General features: G+C 35.7%; 1 protein-coding gene across 5 annotated transcripts in view; it reads right to left on the bottom strand.

Annotated features, from left to right (window-relative positions):
- The window catches only part of LOC111047809 (atypical protein kinase C), a 224,044-nt gene that overhangs the window by 60,402 nt on the left and 140,043 nt on the right, over positions 1-23,599 (bottom strand). For all 5 annotated transcript variants that reach the window (XM_039445058.1, XM_039445052.1, XM_039445043.1 and 2 more), the window contains exons 7-10: positions 15,578-15,812; positions 6,944-7,124; positions 3,387-3,505; positions 683-852 (exon numbers count right to left, since the gene is read on the bottom strand). In XM_039445058.1, coding sequence (XP_039300992.1) covers positions 683-852; positions 3,387-3,505; positions 6,944-7,124; positions 15,578-15,812 — 705 coding nt within the window. The remainder of the gene's footprint in view (positions 1-682; positions 853-3,386; positions 3,506-6,943; positions 7,125-15,577; positions 15,813-23,599) is intronic.

Raw genomic sequence — 23,599 nt, 5'->3', positions numbered from 1 at the left:
GCGTCATCACACCAACCAACGAAATATCATGAAGCAAACTAAATAATTTCCAACATTAAAATAATTTGCTAGCGTTAGAATTTGTACATCAACCAACAATAGAAAAGGAAATTGTTGTTCTCATTGAGTTTTTCAGTTTTTTAATGAAACGAAATTCTTGAATGATAATACTCATAAATGAATCACCATAGTAGGTATCATTTAATTAATTTCCATCAATCTAATTCTTATTGGCTCAAAGCTATGTAAATTACAACTTCAAATTAAAAAAGTGCAATGATTTTGTATTACACCTTGCCGCCATATTTTCTGACTCTATCCTACAAAAAACATTTTGAAATAATACGTATTCATAATATATTTTGATCTTTGATTCTGAAGAACTCTTGAGACATAGAATTGTGAATGACATATACAAATTTCAATCTTACAGGAAAAATGAGCTTCCGGTAAAGTTGTGGTATCTCTGATTGTTTGAAAAAATTATTTGAGGAGACTATGAACTGATAAGGGATGTATTAAAAACATACAAACAGACCTTCCAAAAATTCTAACAAGGAAAACGATTCCACATGTTTTTGCATGGATCAGGATGGATTCCCTGTATTTTCTAATACTTCATGAGAACGGTCAAGTTCCTTTATTATTGTCAAAACAAAATTAATACCTGAATGATACTTACCAATTCCCAGTCGATACTTTTGAAGAATGGATGATTGATAATGTCTAGGAATCCTGTTTCTCTTAGACAGCCCAGCCTATCGGTTGGGTTTTTGTTTAGAAAACCTTTCAAAACTGAAGCTGCCTTCACGGAAAGTGATCGGGGTATCCTTATTGTCTTCTCCAATATCACTGAAAACAAAATAAGTTCATGATTGAATTTCAGACATCAACTAACTCATTTAAAATGTAGAACAACCAATTTTGTTTGGATGCTATTTTTACAAATGCCTCTCTTTTGAACAAGAGTGAAATCAACTCGAGCTCGATTTTTAATTGTATTTGAATAAGTTTTAAATTTGGGCACAAGGATAAATGTTAATAGAATAATGTAGAAGCCCTTTAATACAGTGAAATGACTCCCACACACTACACGGATGAAATTACCACATGGTTCGCGTTACTATGCGTCTAGTGTGAAAGGGTATTTTGCTTTATATCACTTCTTTACACGAGCCTTCTACTTTATTATGACTTCAGTCCAAGACCCAATAGTCTCATAGTCTCAAAAAGTATTCCAAAGATGGAATTCATTGATATGTACAGTAATTGTTCCAAATTGAAACTTGTTACAAATTTTATTTTTTCAGTTACTGTACTTTTCAAGTCGGGAAACTGTAAAACATCAACTATTTTGTAAATTCTTTGAAAATCTTGGAATACGAACAGAACATTTAGGTTGAGATGAAGATTTCAGTTCGATGGAGTTCTTCTGCATCTATATACAACTTTGCCATCTACTAGGATACAATATACAGATCGTCCCACGATAGGTGTAACAGCCGAAGACCATAGATTCTACACGGAATTTTCAACAAAAAATCCCCGGAAAATTTTCTTTTATCGAACTTAATTTCAGAGATATATCGATTTTTTTCAATATTTTTGATGAACGTCTATAAATAGAAAACTATAAGATAAAATCTAAAATTTAATGGTAAGAAAGAGGAAGAAAAGTTTAATAATATTCATTTAATTTGTTCCCTAGTTCAACGTTTTTGAACTTTTTATGAGTGATCAAAGATGAAGAAAGTAGATTCATAGAGTTAACAAGCCAAATTTCTATCACAGATGGAAATATAAATTAGAAATTTCATTTGTTCAAAAGCTAATTAATGAATAATGAATAATAATTAATGAATTATTAAGTTTAGGATAGTAGCCCTCATGGGATTTCCAGCTAGTTGTTAACTCTGTTTTCAATATTTGCAGTAACAGAAAGAAGTCTTAGGGGTGATTTACAGCAATTAATTAGGATTGTTGTTTAATAATAAATTTCTATCAGTTTGAAAACTCATAAAAAGTTCAAAAACATGAAACAAAGAAACAAATTATATGAATCTTATTGGAAATTTTCTCCTCTTTCCAAACATATCCTTAGAATTTGGACTTATAGTTTTTTAGTTATTGAGGTTTTTCAAAAAATATCGAGAAATCTACAAATCTCGAAAACTAAGGTCGATATAAGAAACTTTTACTGGATATGTTTTGATTAAAATTTCAAGTAGAATCTATGGGTTTCGGCTGTTACACCTTCCGTGGGACACCCTGTACACTCTGAGACTTCCGAATTGGACAGTGACATTGGACATCTGGTCACATGACCAACAAGCTATACTCTGAGATAATCCGATCGGTTCAGAAGCAAGAGTTTCAACCGGTATGGAAACTCTTTGAAACAGGCAGCAAAAATGAGCAAATGAACCTCCGGGAGTAGAAGGAAAGTGTTGAGTGTTGAATAGTGCTTGAGATTTATACACTACTGCCCGGCAGTCAGCACAAATATTTTTTGTATTAAGGCGTTTTTCAAAGAGCACATGTTACTGCACAGAAATTACCCTCCACTTTGTGAAGTTGAAAAAGAAAAAGTTAGAATATCATCTCAACAAATTTTTCGTATGAATTATAGGCTTTGTTGTTAGCCTAACATCTCATTTATTAGAGAAATAAAGAAAGCTAGTTACTTTTTGTGTAATTGAGAAGTTGATATTGTGGTAATTATTCATATTAAATGAAAAAGACCAAGAAATTGTCAAGATCCACAGATTCATTGATACTTAGAAAGACCGGATTCGGTTATTACACCATTGTCAATCTTTGATAAACTAAGCTAATCTTTTTCATTTAAAGCTAGTTACTCCTACGATTGAGAGCAGCATCATTGATGATCGATTTTCAGTTTTTTTGGCATAAATGTTATATCGAGTCAGAGAATGTAGAGAGTAGAGACACTTCTGACTTACTTCTTCGAATACTTTAGCTCAATCAAAAAAATTGAGATGAGTTGATATGTCAAGATTTATGCTCAACACTTTTGATCTTCCATGTTCAAAAATACTTTTCTTTATTCTGCCGTTTGAGAAAAAATCCCATGAATTAATTTTTCAAGAAAATTGGTATAAGTTTTACAGTTTCTTATAGGTTACACCATTTCATGACTGCAGAAATTGAAAGAGCTGAATTTACATGAAAATCATAAGCATATAATGAACAATTACAATGAATGTAAACAAAGAATTATGAATCATGATCGATTGAAACAAAAATCAAAAGTACGAGAGTTTCAAATGTTTACAATAAGTAATACATGTAGCGCTCTGTTCCACTCAGGTTTTTTTCAATTATAGTATAGTATATTATAGTATAAAAAGTATAGTTTATAGTACCTTGGAAAAGGTAGTCTTCAGAGTTTTGGTCAGGATTTTCTGAGGCACCAGCAATGTCAAATGGACTTCGTCCAGCTAACATTTCGTAGAGTAGGACTCCTAACGCCCACCAATCCACACTGTTAAACAATCAAATCGCATATTAAAATAGTGGACATTGAAAAAACCAACTATCAAGAATTCACAATGTGGAATGCAGTAATTTTCAACAACTACATAATATAAATCAAGTGAATTCTAGTAAAAACATTATGATCGAATTAGATGAAAATATGTATTAGAGGAAGTGTTTCATTGATATGATATGATGGGGGACATTGGCATGTCATTTCTATGTACTTAGAAAGACAAAAATTATTTCGTGATAGTAATCAAAATTTTCGTTTGCGACAAGCCTTAAATTGACAAGAAAGCATCTAATGTACGGCAGAAAAAGAACGTTTGTAAATCCCGTACAATGTACTATGAAATTCTGATTCATCTATAAATTATTACTACAGAGTAAATCCCAATTCTTAATCAGAGGGAACAATAAGTTCATATCATATTATAGCATATATATTATGATATTGATATGATTGCCCATACAGTAGCGGTATACCATATACAATTTTTAGAATAGACTTGAATACATTCTGTGGTATTTGAATAACTAAAACAATGTTTGAATTATGATTCATACACCCAAGCTAATTTCCCTTTGCTAACAAGAAGAATCTTCGCTATACTCTTTGCAATTTGAATAATAATGTGAGAAGTAACCAATATTCCATTGATTGGAATAGATAAGTTATTGAAATTGAGACTCTCCCATGTGATTGAATAAAGCGGATGTATTTTGTTTAGTCCAGGTGTTCGATTACTTCAGGTCCTCGATTAGTCTAGGTTCTAGGTGTTCGATTAGGACCTGGTCTAAACGCACACCTCGGCTAAACGAGACTGAATGCTTCGATTACTTTAGGTGTTCGATTACCCCAGGTCGTCTAAACGATACCTGGTCTAATCGAGACACATGACCTGGTGCAATCGAACTACTGTTAATCGATGCATTCCTTTTCGTTTAGCCGAGGTGTGCGTTTAGACCAGGTTTTCAGCTTCATTGTACAGAGTGTCTGATAAGTCACTCCCTATTTTTATAAAGCTATAATTTCTTTATTGATGAACCAATTTTGTTAGAACTACGTTTGTTAGATAGAGCAATCCTTGAGGTTGTGTTCAACACCAATTTTCATTTTTTCAGTTTGAAAATGCCCCCTCTCTTGACTGTGGGAAACAAGACAAAATAGCAGCTAGTTATGAGGTGTAGGGATCTGTGGAGCGAGTACAAAGGTGTTGGAGGGCTGAACGAAGGATCCATGCGAAACTGGATGCAAAAACTGTTAAAAATTTCAATTTCAAATTACTAACAACAGGGAGTGTCACAGATGCAAGACGATCAGGAAGACCATCAACGTTAAGGACAGCAGAGAATGTTGACAGAGTTCGTGAAATGTTCATTAGGAGCCCTAAGAAATCACTGCGTCAAGGATCTTGTGAAAGTGATATTTCACGTTACTCTGTTGCAACGATTCTTAAGAAAGATCTCAGTGTTTTGCATCCAGTGATGGATCTCTCGTTCAGCCCTCCACCACCTTTGTACTCGCACCACAGATTCCTACACCTCATAACTAGCTGCTATTTTGTCTTGTTTTCCACAGTCAAGAGAGTGGGCATTTTCAAACTGAAACAAATGAAAATTGGTGTTGAACACAACCTCAAGGATTGCTCTATCTAACAAACGTAGTTCTAACAAAATTGGTTCATCAATAAAGAAATTATAGCTTTATAAAAATAGGGAGTGACTTATCAGACACTCTGTAGAAAAGGACCTGGTGTAAACGGATCCTGGTCTAATCGAGACACTCCCAATATGAGACATCTCTAGGAGTCCTATTCAATGTGACATCGCTGTATCATCTAACATAATCAGTGTTGTCTCATGCGAGAGCAGTTTGAAGATTTTCCGACCTAACAATAAAGACGACAACTATCGTGAACAATATAAGTGTCTTTTGGTAATATTTTGATAGTTTTTGAATGGAATTTCAGCAATTTTGAACACGTAGTGATCATATTAAAAAGTTTGAGTAAGTAGATGTCGGGTGCGTCTGTGCTGCGTCTACTCACATCACACCAAAACTTGTTCAATCCCAACTCCGTTGACGCAGTTTAGGCGCAAATAATCTGAGTTTTGGCAACAATTTATTACAATTTTATACTTTTCATATTTGATTTATATTTGGATGAATCTCTGAGAAATCAGTGAACTGTTGAGGAGTTGGAATTGTACAAGTTTTGGTTTGATGTGAGTAGACATAGCACCCGACACTCATCATCGACCTACTCAAACGACTGTAAAATAATTGAACGAATAAGACGTTAGTGTTGTCAATACACTATATTTGTTCAAAATCAATTTAAATTACAGAACCAGGTTTCGTGGCGAAATCTGCCTCATCTTCAGCTAAAAACTTGAATGGAGAATTAAATGGAGCAAAAATTAAGAAATACCACATCTCCTCCCATACAATCAGACAATAAAATAAATACTAAGTATGCAAAATGGCTTAAATTCTAGTGGATAGCTGTTCAAATATGATGAGAAAGATTCACCAGATTTTGAATACACAAGGGTTTTCATCTTGTTGGTTCAGTCGGAAACTTTTCAAACTGCACTCGCAGATGACAACACTGTTGGCCTTAGACGATGAATCAGTGTCACATTGAATAGTTCACATGGAAAAGTCGCAATTTCCAACGCCGATGTTTTGTCGACTACAAGCACAAGTATCAACTTACTTTATCCAGAGAATAGTCTGAACCACAGCGCAAAGAGACACTAGCTTATTTCAAAAACGCCCCAGATCCATGCAGTAGGCGCACTCTATCAGGTCTATTCCATATATTCAATTAAGCTTCATTAAATCGAAAATGACAACATTAATTTTATCTAATTCACAAAAAAAGTTTTTAAACAAAACTAAAACTGCACATATAGGACCCCTAAACTTTCTTCTAGCGCCAAGCGCATGAACATTGACCTGATATTACAGCATCAATGAAGTAATTGCATAAATCGGTCAATATGTAAGGATTTACAGGCGGGCCAATACGTGAATAATTCTAATACACTAATTTTAAAATGTTTGTCATTACAATAATCTCTTCCAATGCATAACTCTAACATTGGAAAAAACAAATAAATAGATCAAGTTATAGATATATAAATTTAATTGTATGTTTCACCAACTTTTTTTCAATTGAAATTCATTTCATTCTCAGAAAGTGTGAAAGAGTGAATCAGGTTGTCACCAACCTACTAGAAAAATCCTTCGAAACGAAGAAACTATTGATTTTAAACAGAATAAAACCTGTATATATATAGGACCTCTAAACTTTCTTTTACCGCCAAGCGCATGTGCATTGGTCGAATTTTACAGCATCAATGAAGTTAGCAGTTTTGCATGAATTGGACGTAGTCAAGTAACAAATGAACTATTGATTTATTATTTTCAAACCTGAAACCGTAGTCTTCTCCGCGGAGTATCTCGGGTGCAATATAGTTGGGCGTGCCACAGAACGTGGAGGTGGTGTCACCGGGTCGGATTCCCTCCTTGCACATGCCGTAGTCCGTCAGCTTGATGTGACCCTCATGATCCAGTAGAACGTTGTCTAACTTCAAATCACGGTAGATTATTCCTGAAATACATGGTCACATTATTTATTTATTTGTTGGATAGAGTAAACAATACAGTAGTCGGAAAAGGAAAAACAGGCTATTGCCAAAAACTTCTTCAATTTCCTAAATTTATCTTGAATTGTCCGAATACGTGTATTATGTAGGTTATGTCCATTTAAATTTATATAGTCTACTTAATCATCAATCTGAATAAACAAATCAGAATAAAACAACAAATTTTAAATTCAGATAGATTAATAATAAAACTTTACTTTACTTTCTGTAAAACATAAAACAAACTTCAAATTCGCAAAATAATTCTATGGAAACACATAAATTATGCAATTAGCTCTCAACATTGAAAATATTTTCATTTTATTTCGAACCTTTTTACTGTCCCATAAGTTTACATAAATGTTTTTTGTTTTCGATGAATAAATAAAAATAACATTTATTGAACAATAACAGAACAGTTTACAAATATTACATTATCATTCAGGACGATAAAGCCCAAAGGTATATTACCTGTCATGAATATTTCTTTTTACTTCGAAAACAATGATTATTCATTGATAAATTTGAACGGTCGGTGGTATTGCAGTATAGTTACCATCAACAAGAGAGACTCGTATTAAAATGGAGAAGAACATTGTTGGGGGTTATGTTGGGAGCAGTGTTGGGGGTTATGTTGGGAGCAGTGTTGGGGGTTATGTTTGTTTAATATTCTGTGAATACAAATTTTCAAGGTTGATCTTGACCACATTAATAGTTTGATTATAATAACTAACAAGTAAAGTGGAAACCATAAGAATTTCTCATAATTTACCTCATTTGTCATCTTTTGTTCGTTCATAAGTTGGTTTTGCTCATGATGCCAAAGTAGATATATTACTTGAGCATGAGTAGTAAAGTGTGGAATGATAAGAGTATGAATAAATTAATAGATTCCAGACTAAAGTTGTGGCGCTTTGAACATACAACTAGGCAACACTGGCTCTAATTCATCAATAATATTATAATATTAACAAAAAATAAGTCTAGTACCGTTCACCATGCACCCAAAACATTGATAAAGGTTTATACGGCGAGCTGATCAATCTTTTTTCTAAAAACGGAAGTCATGGAATGAATAAATAAACAAGTGGATTAATATTATTAGTAGTGATGCCAAATGCCAAATGCCAATTAGTGGTATAATTCTTAAAATTCCAACTGCACGAACTTATTGCTCATTCGTCTATTCCAAATATTATGTTAGTCTGAATAGAATAAAATAAGAACTGAGCGTTCAGCCGACCAACTATAAATGTCATCATTACTAGACAATTTGAAGATGCTAGACCTACTCTCTCATAAATAAGCCCATGCGACTGAATTTATTCAATGTAAGATCACTAATGACGTTGGCCGATGCAGCGTTCTTACATTGAATAAATTCATTCACATGTGCTATGATCATTATGACGTATTTATCATGACACATTGGGTGAGCTGGCGACTTTCTCATGATAGCCTTTTTCAGAATATATTCAATGTGACAATGCGGCATCGGCTAACGCCATTACTTGTTCGACTGGAAGCTGAAGTTTATATGACTGAATTCGCTCAATGTGACGACACTCATACTGGCTTTAGCAGCGGTGTCACATTCAATATATTCTCAAAAAATTGGACGCTTGCAAGATTACGGTAAGCATTAAGGGTATTTTGGCGGCTGTGAGCTCTATGCTTGACTTATTTCGATAAGAAAATACAGTCTGATCCAAAAGGAATGACTCAATTTCAAACAATTTTTTCATTTTAAAAATCGAAGCACACAAACCAAATTTCACATCATCATGCGCCTGGTTGAGCCAACTCCTCTGAATGTGATTCATGAGTTGTATAATCGCTTCCCGGTGGTTTGGGACTCACGTAAAATTGTAGGTCCATTCATCTCCCATTATAATCCACCTCATTACCTACGCACATACCTAGAGCTCATGTGGGCGTCACCCTCATATAAAAAATACTCACAGCAGCATCAAGTTTATGATGCTATATTAGAAGTGTTTTATGTGCTCAATTTTTTAAAAGAGGCTCGGACGACATCCACAAATAAATAAGGGTAACCGTCCACTGGAACCGTATTCAACCGATCCGTTCGGCCGTTGGATAGGTCGAATCTGCCGGCCTTCAACACGGCCGAATACGGTCGTCCATTGGAAAAATTTTCGTCATTCCAGTTCAGTAGTTGGCTGGTTGCCATAAAGTGAAGTGGCAAGCTAGTTAATAGGGAAAATTATTCTTCTTCGTGTGTTCACAAAGTCTGTAATATTTCATCCATCGAATGGATTTCAATGAGATTATGCTACTAGAAAGTACCTACTAATTATCAATTATTTATTTATTCATTTATTACATTCCTCACAATATCACAATATCAATACTGTATATATTATTTTTTTTCAATTTTATGATCACATAGGATCACTGTAGTCTCTGGTTAGTCCACTTTCTTCGTTTATTCGCTTCAATTCTCTTCCTTTCTTCCCAGTACCTTTTCATTCTGTCAGATCTTTCTTTTCTCAATTCATCTGAACAAACCTGTTGCCTTAATTGTTTTTATAGATAAGATCCTCCTTCTGTCAGTGATGGTTTCCCTATACTGTAGATTTTTGACATCGTCAATAGTTAAATTTAGTTCCGATATGTCTTTTTTTATTTCCACAAGCCAAGGTATTGTGGCTCTGTCTGTTTTCGCACTCATGAATTTTTACTTTCCTTGTGTATGTGTGTGTGTGTGTGTGTGTGTGTGTGTGGTGTGTGTGTGTGTGTGTGTGTGTGGTGTGTGTGTGTTTGTGTGTGTGTGTGTGTGTGTGTGTGTGTGTGTGTGTGTGTGTGTGTGTGTGTGTGTGTGTGTGTGTGTTGTGTGTGTGTGTGTGTGTGTGTGTGTGTGTGTGTGTGTGTGTGTGTGTGTGTGTATGAGTGTATGAGCGTCTGTGTACACGATATCTCATCTCCCAATTAACGGGATACCTTGAAATTTGGAACTTAAGGTCCTTACACTATAAGGATCCGTCACGAACAATTTCGATCAAATGGCGGCTGAAATGGCGAAAATGTTGTCGAAAACAGGGGTTTTCGCGATTTTCTCAAAAACGGCTTGAACGATTTTGACCAAATTCATACCTAAAAAAGTCATTGATAAGCTCTATCAACTGCCACAAGTCCCATATCTGTAAAAATTCCAGGAGCTCCGCCCCATCTATGCAAAGTTCGAGTTTAGAATCCCAATTATCAGGCTTTAGATACAATTTAAACAAAAAATTTTGAGTGGAAAAGATTGAGCGTGAAAATCTCTACAATTAATGTTCAGTAACATTTTCACCTAAAATTGAAAATAAGCTCGAAATTCGAGAAGATGTGATTATCCAATTGCAGACTGTTGGCAACTGTTGATTTTATTGAATGATTCACTATGTAGAGATAGCAGACCTTGTATGTCTCCAGCGTTATTATCCTGTCACCAGTTGGCTCAGATCTTTGTTTATAAGTAGACTTGAGATGCGCGTGAAAACTAGCGTCAGGTGATCAATTTTCATAACGGCAAGGAAAGTTGTGTGAGTGCGCCACACCAGATTTTTCAATAAGTCTTCTTAACAATCGATTCGCTGGGGTTCTGAGAATATGTCCAAAGAAAGAAATTCTTTTTTTGCGCATTGCGTCAGTTATTGGTTCAATTTCACTATAAATCTGTTCTCTTGGAAGGAGTCTGAACTGGTTGTCAACTACATGTTTTTTGTTTATGCAGGTACTAAGAATCCGTCTTTCAACTCTTCTTATAGTTTCTTTAATTCCATTTCCATCGATATTGAAAAGTGTTTCACTGCAATACATTGCTTGTGATCTTAGAACTGCCTTGTAGTGTTTCAGTTTTGTATGAATGGAAATACTTTTTCTCTTATAAGTGTCCCTAGTTACATGCTGTCCCTTGGAAAGCTTTGAAATTCTGGCCTTCCATGAGGCCTTCTCACTAAGCTTATATGTGATCGTCTCTCCTAGATATCTAAAACTGTCCACAATATCAATAAGACTTCCGTTAATATTAATTTTATTTATACACAAAGGATCAGTTATCATGAATTTCGTTTTTTCGTAAGAAATCTTCAGTCCGACTTTTCCTGCTATTTCTTCCAAAGATGTTATTTGTTGCCGTGCTTCTGCTACTCCATTTGCAAGGAAAACCAAATCATCTGCAAAACCCAAGCAGTTAAGTTTGATGTTGTCTTTATGATAGCCAATTTGTATGGTTTCAGGATTAATTTCTCTCTATTTCCTAATGATGAATTCTAGAGCACAGTTAAAGAGTATTGGGGAGAGCCCATCGCCCTGTCTCAAGCCGGTTTTTATCACAAATGCCTCAGACAGTTCTCCTCTGAACTTTATTTTTGATTTTGTATCTGTTAAAGATAATTCAATCATTTTGATCAACTTCGGGTTGAGACCCAAATGCCTTAAAATTTTCAGTAAAGATGGCCTATGGATGCTGTCATACGCTTTTTTGAAATCAATAAAAGAGAGTACTAGTTGTTTGCCTCGTTTCCTGTAATATTGCATGATTAATTTTAACGTTAATATTTGGTCAGCGCAACTTCGCCACGGTCGGAAACCCCCCTGGTATTCTCCCAATTCTAGATATAGCTGATCTTTAATTCTGTTGTAAATTATTCGCGACAGTATCTTATATGTGCAATCTAGAAGCGATATTCCCCTGTAGTTATCAGGATTGCTTCTGTCGCCTTTTTTGTGCAGTGGGTGAATAATCGCAGTTGTCCAATGTTCTTCCAATCTTTCAGTTTCCCAAATTTTGATTAAATGGTGATGCAATTCTTTTATTGTCTGAGCTGAGGCATTCTTCCAAATCTCTGCAGTCAATGTGTCTTCACCACTGGCTTTGTAATTCTTTGTAATCAATACTGTATATTATAACACAATTATTTCTACTTTCTAATTCCACATCAATGGAATTTTCTACATTTTTCCACATGAATTCAGTTTTTTGCTTAGTTTTTTGTTTTTAGAAACAAAATAAATTAACTCATAATTTCCCAAACACATTAAAATAACAGTTTTAATTCACAGGTATTTATTTATGAACTAGATATCAACAAAAGTAGAAGTAGTTTATCTCAAAAACTTTAAATGATATTGATTGATGACTTTGGAGGGTTATTTGAGGATGAACGCTATGAGACAATTATAGAGTATGATGTGTTGAATTTCAGCCGTCATTGAAATAGAACAATGCTTGTAAACTTGTAAAACATCTTTATGACACAGAAAAACTTCAAAAAACATACAAGACTGTGGAACAATTTTAGGTTAGGAACACTAGTTGTTGTCTCAGCTCGACTAGTTAGTTCGGCCGGATAAAGCCGGAAAATCCCATTCAATTCGGATCGAACAATTGATCGGCCGTGCACGGCCGTATGAACATGTTGCAATGGACGAGCATCTATTCCTTACTTTGTTGGGGGATCGTTCGGAGGAGATCGGTAGTTTCTGGCCGATGCTAGTTCGGACGAAATCGGTTCCAGTGGACGGCCCACACCTTAGGGTCCTTAAACCATAGTATTTGAAAATTCAAAAACCCGTTCACTTTAGGCGAATCTTGTTCATAGCGATGAGGCAACTTTACATGTAAGCTGTAAAGTCAATTGAAATAATATCAGTATATGTATAAATGGTGAACCGAAACCCAGATGAAACAATAGAGCATGAACGAAATTCGCCCAAGTGAACGATTTTGTGCATTTTCACAAACTATGATGTATGGACCCTAATTTTTCATAGATGTCGTCCGAGCCTTAAAAGGAAAGCACATAGAACACTTATAATATACCATCACGAACTTGATGCTTCAGTGAGTATTTTATGTAGAATTGGTTTGTGTGCACCGAATTTTCAAATAAACATAATTTTTTGATATAGGGACATTCATTTTAGATCACTCTATAATGTAGAGTGGAGAGAATAATATATAGTCAGAGCCTTGATGTATATTCGAACCCTTAAGCTGGATTCTCAAAATCAGTGATAGTTTAGTTTTATTCTGAGTCATTGACTAGCGCTGCTGGATAGACTGTGTCAGGGCTTATAAAAAGTCACAAAAAAGTTTCAAAATGTCATCTCACTATCAAGAAATTCACTCAAGCTATAGAATGGATGCTCCACCAAGAGTGATTTCAAAATTGCTCGGAATTGTCTATCACTTCCACTATCCCTGACCCACTCCGGTAGCCTATTGAACATCCTGAAAGCAATGTAAGGATAACACCTCTGAGTCCTTGATAAGCGGCATCTTGGCATGTTGATAAGGTGAGTCTGACGGGTTCCATAGCCATGTATCTCACCACGAGTATCAGCACTCCTAGCTCTGTCTCTGATGCGAACCAGACATTCAAGAATGTACTAATTTACAACAGTAAGCATTCTTAACTTCTTGAAGAGTGGTCTGCAATGTGCCATGTAGTCACTGCCCGTCAGCACTCGAACAGCCTTTTTCTACAGAAGCAGCACATCGACAAGTGGTCCAGAGTGACCCCACAGGTGAAGTCCATAACAGACATGGCTGTGAAACATGGCATAGTGGACAGTAAGGAGGTATCTGGCACCAATTATTTCAGATTTCAACCTTCGCAGAAGATAGAGCGCACTGGACAGCCTGGAGCAAACATTGACAATATGACTTGTCCAGCTTATTCTGGTATTCAAGGAAAAACCCAGCAACTTCACATCAGTTTCAACCACTCGACCAGCCAGTCCCAAGGAGCAGAGAAGCTTCTGTGTCTTGTCCTTGTTCAGCAGCAACTTGTTTTAGTTGAACCAGCTCTTAGCAGACCTCAAAGAATCGTCAGCAGCTTGCCCCAGCAACTGCACATCACGTCCTCTATTGATCAGTGTAGTGTCGTCAGCATATACCAAAGCATTCATTCTCAGACCAATGTCATTAATTGCAATGATAAAGAGGAGAGGACCCAGAACCGATCCCTGAGGTATACCATACTCTACCAATTCACTGCTTGATGTTGCTCCATCAATACTCACCACCTGCCGTCTGTTGTCAAGGTAAGAGGACAGAGTGCTGAAAACTGTCCCACCAATTCCATATGACTTCAGCTTCTTCAGCAGGACACCATGAGATAGTGAACGAGCCCGGTATAGTGAGAATATTATTCGTATGAGTTCTAATGGGTCTATTCATACTCGCTCGGCCTGACTGAGTGAGAATAGTCCCATTAGAGCTCATAAGAACTGTGTTCTTACTGTGCCGGTCACTTTCACTGTCAATGATATGTTGGAGATCAGCTTTATCATGCTTTATAAGCAATATTTGGTCGGCTTGAAGCACAATTCTTGACTTATTACGATCACAGTATATTATAATGTAGAGTATAGTTATAAGTTTTCCGATTGACACATTACATCCTTATCATAGAGGAAATTAAAGGGCTATAGCCCGGATGCATAAAAGCAGATTAAATTTTAACCGTGATTAATTTCACAAGAACAAATCTGAGAAGGCTTTTTTGAAAAGACGGCTTCTCTGATTGCTTCTCGTGGAATTAATCACGATCAAAATTTAACCGGCTTTTGTGCAACCGGCACTAAGCTAGGGTATTTGGCCGGCAGGAGGCTAAGGGCGTGATCACATAATAATAATATCGAGTAACCTGGCTGGCTCAGGTCTGGTATCAAGTTTCCAAGTCGCACCTAATCAATGTCAGGGCCACTGACATTACGTGGAGACTGTTTCTAGGCAGCCGGGACAGACGTATAACGTGTCAATCCGAGACACGGGAGTGGCCCGAGAAAAATATCCTGCTCTGGCCTGGATTCGAACCCTGGTCTCTGAAGTATAAAACCAGCTCAATTACGGACTCTCCATGTGATCACATTGAATGTGTATAAATGTGCAAGTGCAAGCTTGTTTATGCATGACCAAGCGAAGATGAGAAACAAAATATGGAAAGAGCAATAGGGAACTCAGACTGAAACTGTGCACTTGCTGGTTGCGCTCAGTGTGAGCAGCTACATGCAAGTCACAACATGTTTTAATGGCACTTTTCAAATTTTGTTTTTCGGTTCATGCATGATTTGACATGCACTTGCACATATACGCATTAAATGTGATCACTACTTGAATCTTTACTTATTTCGATAAGAGTGTATGATATAGTATAGAGTATGAATAATGTAGAGTGGCTAACCTTTCAAGATTTTTATACATTATTCTGTTATAAGTTGAAAATCAGGTTACATATTACCATAGGGTACTGATAGTGCAACTTACTGATGTACGTAATATCTTCGAATTTTGTACCATGTATCATGTATTTATTTGACTCTTGTATCTGAAGACCTCAGATATGGCTGCAATAAAATTTCTATTCTATAACGAGTACACTTATACTTTTCGCGATTTTCTCACCCTTATCATGTAGGAAATTAAGCGCGAGGGATATCTCGGCGGCGTAGAAGCGCGCATGCTCCTCGGGGAGGCGACGCTGACGCTGCATGTGGAACATGAGGTCGCCGCCGCGCACAAACTCTATCACAAAGAAGAGCCGGGACGGAGTCTGGAAGCACGAGTGCAGACCCACCAGGAACGGGTGGTTTGACGCCGTCTCGAACACGTGTTTCTCCGTCTGCACCCAGTCTATGTCCTACCAAACAACAACACCTCAATAATAACATATCACAGCAAAAGGCAACAAAGACAATAAACCTATACCGAAGAACGGAAATCTTAAAATTTATGTGTTATTGTGAAATTAATGGTGTGATCTATATTTAATGAGAACGAATTGATATTGTCCAATTCACTTACCGTATTTAATATCGGGGCACCGAGCTTTGCTCGTTATTTATAAACTATTGATAAACAGAACACAATTCTTTAAAATGATTGGGGAAGGACTAACAGGTACAGCCCAAAACTGTTTCTTCCCCGAATTTTGATTTATACACTATAAATAGTCCAAAAAGTAGGTTATGTTCCATACATTTGAATTCAGGTTCAATTTTCAGTCCAAACATTTAAAAACAAAAAAGTTCTAATTTAGATTATTCACAAACCAAATTGAATAATAATATAACACTCACTATTCACTTAAAACTGTAGAATAATGATTAAATTTGAATATTATTATATACCATCTCATGTCAACAAATCAGATTATTTTGATCGAGCCAATTAAAATTTCTAGATTTCTCGTGAGATACAGTAAGCTAATTGATTACACAGCTGATCTTCCACACAGGCATACGCATCTTCTGTTATCGACAGACGACGAAATTATCATCTGTTTTCAAAGGATGAATTATCCTTCAGCGAGTTTTCCCAGGGATGAGACCTAGTGCAAACGAATTTTATATCATAAACCTACTATGTTCCAAGTTTCGTGAAAATCGTTAGAACCGTTTTCGACATCCATTGAACATAAATAACCAGATATAAAAATATAAAAATAACCAGATATAAAAATATAAACAGATATACAGAAATTGCTCGCTTAATATAATAGGATTCAAATTATTTGAGATACTATTTTCTCTGTCTGCACGCAGTCTATGTTCTATCAATCATCAACTGCAACATCTCATAGCAAATGGCAACACTAACAATACACCTATAACGGTAACGGAAGTCATTAAATTTATGTGTTTTTGTGAAGGTGATGGTGTGGTCAACATCCATAATATTAATGAAAACGAATTGATATTGTTAAAACCACAATAATTTATTGAAATTATTTGAGATACTACTTTTGTCTGTCTGCGTCCAGTCGATGTCCCAGCAAACATCCAACACAACTCAATAATAACATAACACAGCACTTTCTACATTGCAAAAAGCAACTCTGAGAATAAGTCGGTACCGTATATCTTCAAATTTATGTGTTGTTGTGAAGGTGATAGTGTGGTAGACATAAAATTCCAATTGAAACGAATTAATATTGTCAAATTAGATTCTGGTAAAAATTATTGTAGGATTTATGTTTTTGTGATTCTAAAAAATCATATAATAGTTTTTACCAGAAGCAATGTGGAAATATGAAAGAATGGCAATGTTACAGAGTAGAAATGAGATTCAAAAAAACTTAAAGTGCACTTCATAAAATGATAAGAATAAATAATTTTGATTAGTTTCAGGAAGGAATATTATGTATTGTTGAGTTTAAAATTATTTTAAATTTACAATGAAGATGTATTATGATTTAATAAATATATGTGTCTAACATATGTGAATAAATATATTATGTGAATAACATTAGGTAATATCCCAAAGTGATATCTTGTTAATTGTCGCTTACCGAGCGAAGTCTTTTTCTATTTTATATTTAAGTTGAGTTATGGTGAAATGGACAAAACATAACAATCAGTTACAAAACAATGTAGAAATCTAATCAGGTCGATTAAGAAAACAGAACTATTGTTATTGATTGTTTTATTGTATGTAATGGATTATTTTTATATATTCCTCAAATAAACTTACAGCTACAGGGATACTATCGCACTGTTTTAATATTCGAATAAATAAATGAAAATAAATAAATATTTTTTAAATGTTGATATGGTTGAGAGATTATTATCGATATCAAGTGAACGCATAGTTACTCCTCTTATCATTATTTTGATATCTTGAAGATTTGGTCAGTGAAATCACTGACAAATTACAAGGACATTAATGTTAATTTTCCCAAAAAAATCCTTTAACTACAGGTAAATCTGAAAAAGCAGATGTATCAATTTATCAAACTGGCAGCAAAGATCAGTGAGCACGTAGCCCAGATACGAGGTAGAGAAAAAGGGCCGTTTGGAGAATTAATTCCAAACATGTTAAATTTTTCGTGTAATTATTCTAGAGTATTTGACAGCTTGAATATAGAAAGTTGACCTTCTAGCCCTGGAGCTTTTTACAGTGTGTCCCAAAAACCACGGACATTCGGTTTCTTCTCTTGTTCTCTGCAATTTTCACCAAATAGTCATCAAACAGAAAAAAATCACTCCCGCTTTTCACAATTTTTATATAATAACATTTCGAATAAAATGAAATAGTTCAAAGCTCTCCATTTTTATTGAGTGCTGAGCAGTGATGCTGACTTTGGGGGGCAAGGCACTTTCTGCCCCCTCATTAATCACTCAGGAGGGGGCAAGGCGTGTATTCTGCCCCCAATGTTTATAAGTTACAAGAGAAATTTACATCAATAAGATAAAATAGTATTTTTCCACATCTTCAATTCCAAAAATCTCAAATGGAACCAATTATAAGAAACAATGGACCTGTCTAGCTATTTTTATTCACATCTGGAAAGTGGACAATTGCAGTGTGGACTGGTATAATATAGGCCTACTGCATTATTTTTATAGACTAGGCTACTTTTACTATGTTCACAAACCATAAAAATAATGCATAGAAGCAGTCTTACGTATTTTCACAACCCCCTCCCCCCATCTTCCTATGACATCCCCTATAAATCTTAATGGTGGACTTGCCCCCCAATAAATGAATGAAGTCGGCGCCGCTGGTGCTGAGCTACATTTTTTAAATGGGCCAAATTTTCAAAAAATTCAAACTTGTAGGAATTTCCCTTTTTAATCAACTAAATCTTACAATTTCCACAAATATTGATCTATTGATCCTTGAGGTGCCCTTATGCTCGCCTATCCACAAGGAAATACTAAAATCAAGTACATTAAACGGATAATTCAGATCGAACATGATTTCAGAAACCTATATCATTGTGCAAAATCTCAATGTGAGAACAATGAAGTTGATATTGGTGGTTGAAGCCAAAATTGACATAAGTCTCGCACTGACTCTCAAACCAGATGAAATGGAAGAGGACGACGAGGAGGTCATAGACAATTTTTCAACCAATAAACGCAAGAGGGCAGCTGTCACGAAGTAACCAAAGAATTATCTGCTGTTCAGGAGAAGTAAATTCTTTTTCTCTAGCCAACAAATTATGTAAACTACCATTCAAGGTGCCTGCCCTTTAGGATAAAAAGATAATGGTATGCAATGCAATATATTCAAGGTTTAGAGAAATAGAGAATTTTGCTAGATTGATAGCTGATGAAGCAATCCTTCTAGTAGTAAAATAGATAACTACAACACATGAACAGTGTTGGAAGGAGGCTATATTAATGTATTATTAAGTGTTCATAACAATTGATGCACTAAAGCACCTGTGAAGGGTGCTAATGAGCAATCCTTTTCCACCAATCAAATCAGCAAAGCTACAACTACCAAAAAAACGAATAAAATCCCCTGAAAGGCAAATCAGCTTTCATCTGTTTCCAAACTCATGTTCATCTTTATTGAATATGCTTAGAGCTTCAGTAGCATTTTCACTGTTCTTTACATTCTTATTTATCAACTGATTATTGCAGTATAGCATGTGTGAAGGGTGCTAGTGAGCAATCTTTTTCCACCAACCAAACTAGCAAAGCTACTCAGCAAATCTTAAACTCCCAGGAAGCAAATAAAATTCGCTGAGAGGTAAATGAAAAACAAGTCATCCATCAAATCCAAGAAGAAACCCGCTCAAAGAAATCGCCAATTTGCCCAAAAAATCGAAAATAAAACTATCTAGTCGAAAACGACTTCACTACCAAGACTTCATCAGATTAAAGAAGAAGAACGGCCAAATAAATCGCTAAATTACCAACAAATCCAAAAATAAAACAATTTGTTGACATAAGTCTTGCATTGACACTCAAACCAAATGAAATGGAGGAGGTCGAGGAAGTGATAGACGATATGCCAATTGATTAGCCCTAGAAGGCAGCTGTCGCGAAGAAACCAATGAAGTCTTCGGCTGTTCATGAGAAAACCACTAAACTGGTCGTAAACGACCTCTCTAACTACGACAACAAGTATGAAAACTCATCAAGTATTTTCAGCAGACACAGAAGACGATAGCAGCAATGTGGTCGACTACTATGACGCTTTGTCTGAGCTTTTTGCGACCTGATTGAATGGAGGAGGTCATATAAGTAGAAGATTTGCGCATGGTTAAAAAATGGAGACTTATAAAATGTATGTGCCGCTCAAGACATGAAAACAAAGTTGCCGCCTACCAAGAGGCCATGTCGCCAAGTTTGGTAACATTATAGTCACGTGACTCTCAAACCAGAAAAAGTGGGGGGGACGGGGAGGTGATGAACGTGGATGATTTGAGGAGGACGAGGAGGTGATAATCGTAGATGATTTGCAGCAGGTTGCCAACCAATAAGCCCAAGAAAACAGCTGGTCCGAAGTAACCAAGGAAGGGACTTGAAATTTAAAGAGAAGCGGGAAATTTGGAATATCTTATTCAGATTTTCTCTTATTATCTTGACCTTCCAATCACTCAGATAGCAACGAATCAGACATAATTTAATAGCGGCACCTTTCATTTCAACTTTAATTAGTAATAGTTCTTTCTGCTGTTCAAACTTTACATCTTCTTCTAACTCCCGTCATCTAGAAATTGAGTGTTTTTCGAAATACAATGAACACTGTTATCGGGTGTACTTGGGAATCTGTAGGAGATAGAAGGGCCTACCTTGTCTCAGGTTATAGAGCACAAAATTACGCCCAGAGGGATTTAGATAGAATAATGAATTTAAAATGTGGAAATTGGAAGATATAGTTTATTAAAAACGGAAATTCCTCCAAATTTAGATTTTTCCGGAATTTTGACTAATTTTTGAAAAAATGAAACTCAGCACTCCATGAAGATAGATAGCTCTGAATTATTCCATTTCATGCAAAATGTTATCATTTAAAAAGAAAGAGTTATTTTTTTGTCCTATGGCTCGATTTGGCGAGAATCGTAGAAAAATGGAATAGCAACCAAAAACTCCTAGGTTTTTGGGGCAGCCTGTAAAAAGCTCCAGGGCTAGAAGGTCAAATTTTTGTCAAGGATAAAGATCTAATGAATCATTAAAGAAACAGAAAACAATGTACAATAAGCACGTTTGCTGATTTCCTGCTTTCAAATTTGTATTTACAATCACCACGATTATTGAATGCCAAAAAACTTCAACATAGATATTTTTGCAAGAGCCATTTGCCTTCCGAATTGCAATCAATGCTTTTCAAAATAAATCTCTTGGAAGAAATTCAGTTATAAATATTATTATTATCATTATTATTATTAGTATTATTATTATTATTATAATAATTAATATTATTATTATTATTATATTATTATTATTATTATTATTATTATTATTATTATTATTATTATTATTATTATTCTGCTGCTGGTATGCTTCTTCACAACCAGATGGTTGGTCTTTAGAGTGCTTACGGATCCAAGTCAAGTAAGCGCACTTTACTATTGAGTTTGTTGACTGATGAATATAGTTCGTATTATACATGTAACAATAACATACCTACAGTTGACTAATTTGTTGACTATTGACAATATTAATGTATTATTAAAGTTCATATTATACAAGTATTAGTCGCAGTTGTTTGTCCCACTATTTTTCACTTTGTTGGTATGATGGTGTTGTGTAATAGTCACTTGTTTTCCTCACTGTTATTTTCCGTGATGTTCAGGACCCTTCTTGTTATTGAACAGGTGTCTAAAACAACTGATTTCTGTAGTTGAGTGTACAGGTCAGGTGAAAGATTCAGTTGCTCTATGGATTTGTGAAGTGATTTTGGAATTACGGCTGTTGATGATATTACAATGGGAACTATGTAGACTCGCTCCTGATGCCACATCTGCTTTATTTCGTCACACAGAAGTTGATATTTTGCTATTTTCTCGGTTGTTTTCTTTTGGATGTTGCCGGTATTGGGAATTGTGGCATCAATTAGGTAGGTGTGTTTCATTTCTTTGTCTATTACTGTGATGTCTTGTCTATTGTGTGGGACAGTTCTATCGGTGATTATATCTCTGTTCCAGTAGATTTTGACTTCACTGTTCTCAAGGACATTGCTCGGCTGGTATTTGTAGTAGGGGGTATGATTGTTGACCAGTTTGTACTTCAGTGCCAGCTCCTGATGTAGTATTTTACACACGTTATCATGTCTCCTTGTGTAATCAGTTGGCGCTAGTACTGAACATCCACTTGTAATATGGTCTATTGTTTCTGTTGTTCTATTGCAGAGTCTACATGTGTCGGTCTGAGTTGTTGAGTCCTTCAAAATATATTTTTTGTAATTCCTAGTGTTGATTATTTGGTCCTGTATAGCTGTCATGAATCCTTCTGTCTCAATGAAAATGTTACCTTTCGTGAGCCAGGTGTTTGATGCTTTTTGGTCGATGTGGGGTTGTAATAGGTGATTGATGTGCTTACCATGTAGGGTTTTCTGTTTCCAACTAGTTTTCTTTTTCTCTATTGTATTGTTGTTGATTTGCGGTTGTAAATCTGGATTGTTCAATTTCAATGGGGTGCCGGATGTTGGTAGGTGAGTTATTGCTGAATGGAGGGGTATTGATTGTGCTTTGGCATAGAAGTATTTTCGGAGGCTATCGATTTGTTCATTACACATATTCTTTATATCTATAACTCCTCTTCCTCCTTCGCTTCTAGGGAGTGTGAACCTTTCTGTGGCCGAATGGAGGTGGTGAGCACAAGATTTGTTGAAACTCGTTCTAGTTAGAGTGTTGAGGGCTTCTAGATCTGTCTCGGTCCAGTCTATTATTCCAAAAGAGTATGTTAGTATAGGGATGGCATAGGTGTTTACTGCTTTAACCTTATTTCTTGCTGATAGATGCGTGTTAAGAATAGTTTTTAGGCGTTTCATATATCTACTCTTCAGAGTCAATTTAATTTCGGTTTGTGTTGTGCCTATTCCTTGGTGATATCCCAGATATTTGTAAGTGTCCCCTTCGGCCATATGTTCAATTTTCTCATTGCTGTTTGTTGTGTAGGGTAGCTCCGTGACCTGCCTTCCTTTTCTGATGCTGTTAATTTTGCATTTCTCTAATCCAAACTGCATACATATGTCATGGCTGAAGTTTTCTGTAGTTTTAAGGAGGTAATCTAGTTGCTGTCTGTTGGGTGCAAAGAGTTTGAGGTCGTCGACATAGAAGAAAGGGTGTAAGTATTTTGCTGGTTTCCTTCCAATTTGTAGCCATATTTCGTTTTGTTTAGCATATTGGAGAGAGGGTTTAGGGCTAAACAGAACCATAGGGGGCTTAATGAATCTCCTTGGAAGATTCCTCGTGTTATTCTGATTGGTTTCGTTTTATTTTTATTCATGCTAAGTATTGTCGTCCATTTTGCCATAACAGTTTTCAGAAACTTTATAATCTGTGGGTTCACTCGGTACACCTGCAGTACATGTAGCAACCAGGAGTGCGGGACGCTGTCATAAGCTTTTTTATTATTATTATTATTATCATTTCATTCATCACATGACAAGTGAGTGTTTATTGCACTCAAAGTCGGCCTTTGGCAAGACTTTGGTGCATTATTAAACTGGAATGTTCAAAAATGA

The sequence above is a fragment of the Nilaparvata lugens genome, chromosome 1, assembly GCF_014356525.2.
Source record: "Nilaparvata lugens isolate BPH chromosome 1, ASM1435652v1, whole genome shotgun sequence".
NCBI lineage: Eukaryota > Metazoa > Arthropoda > Insecta > Hemiptera > Delphacidae > Nilaparvata > Nilaparvata lugens.
This window is presented reverse-complemented; position numbering and strand designations above follow the sequence as displayed.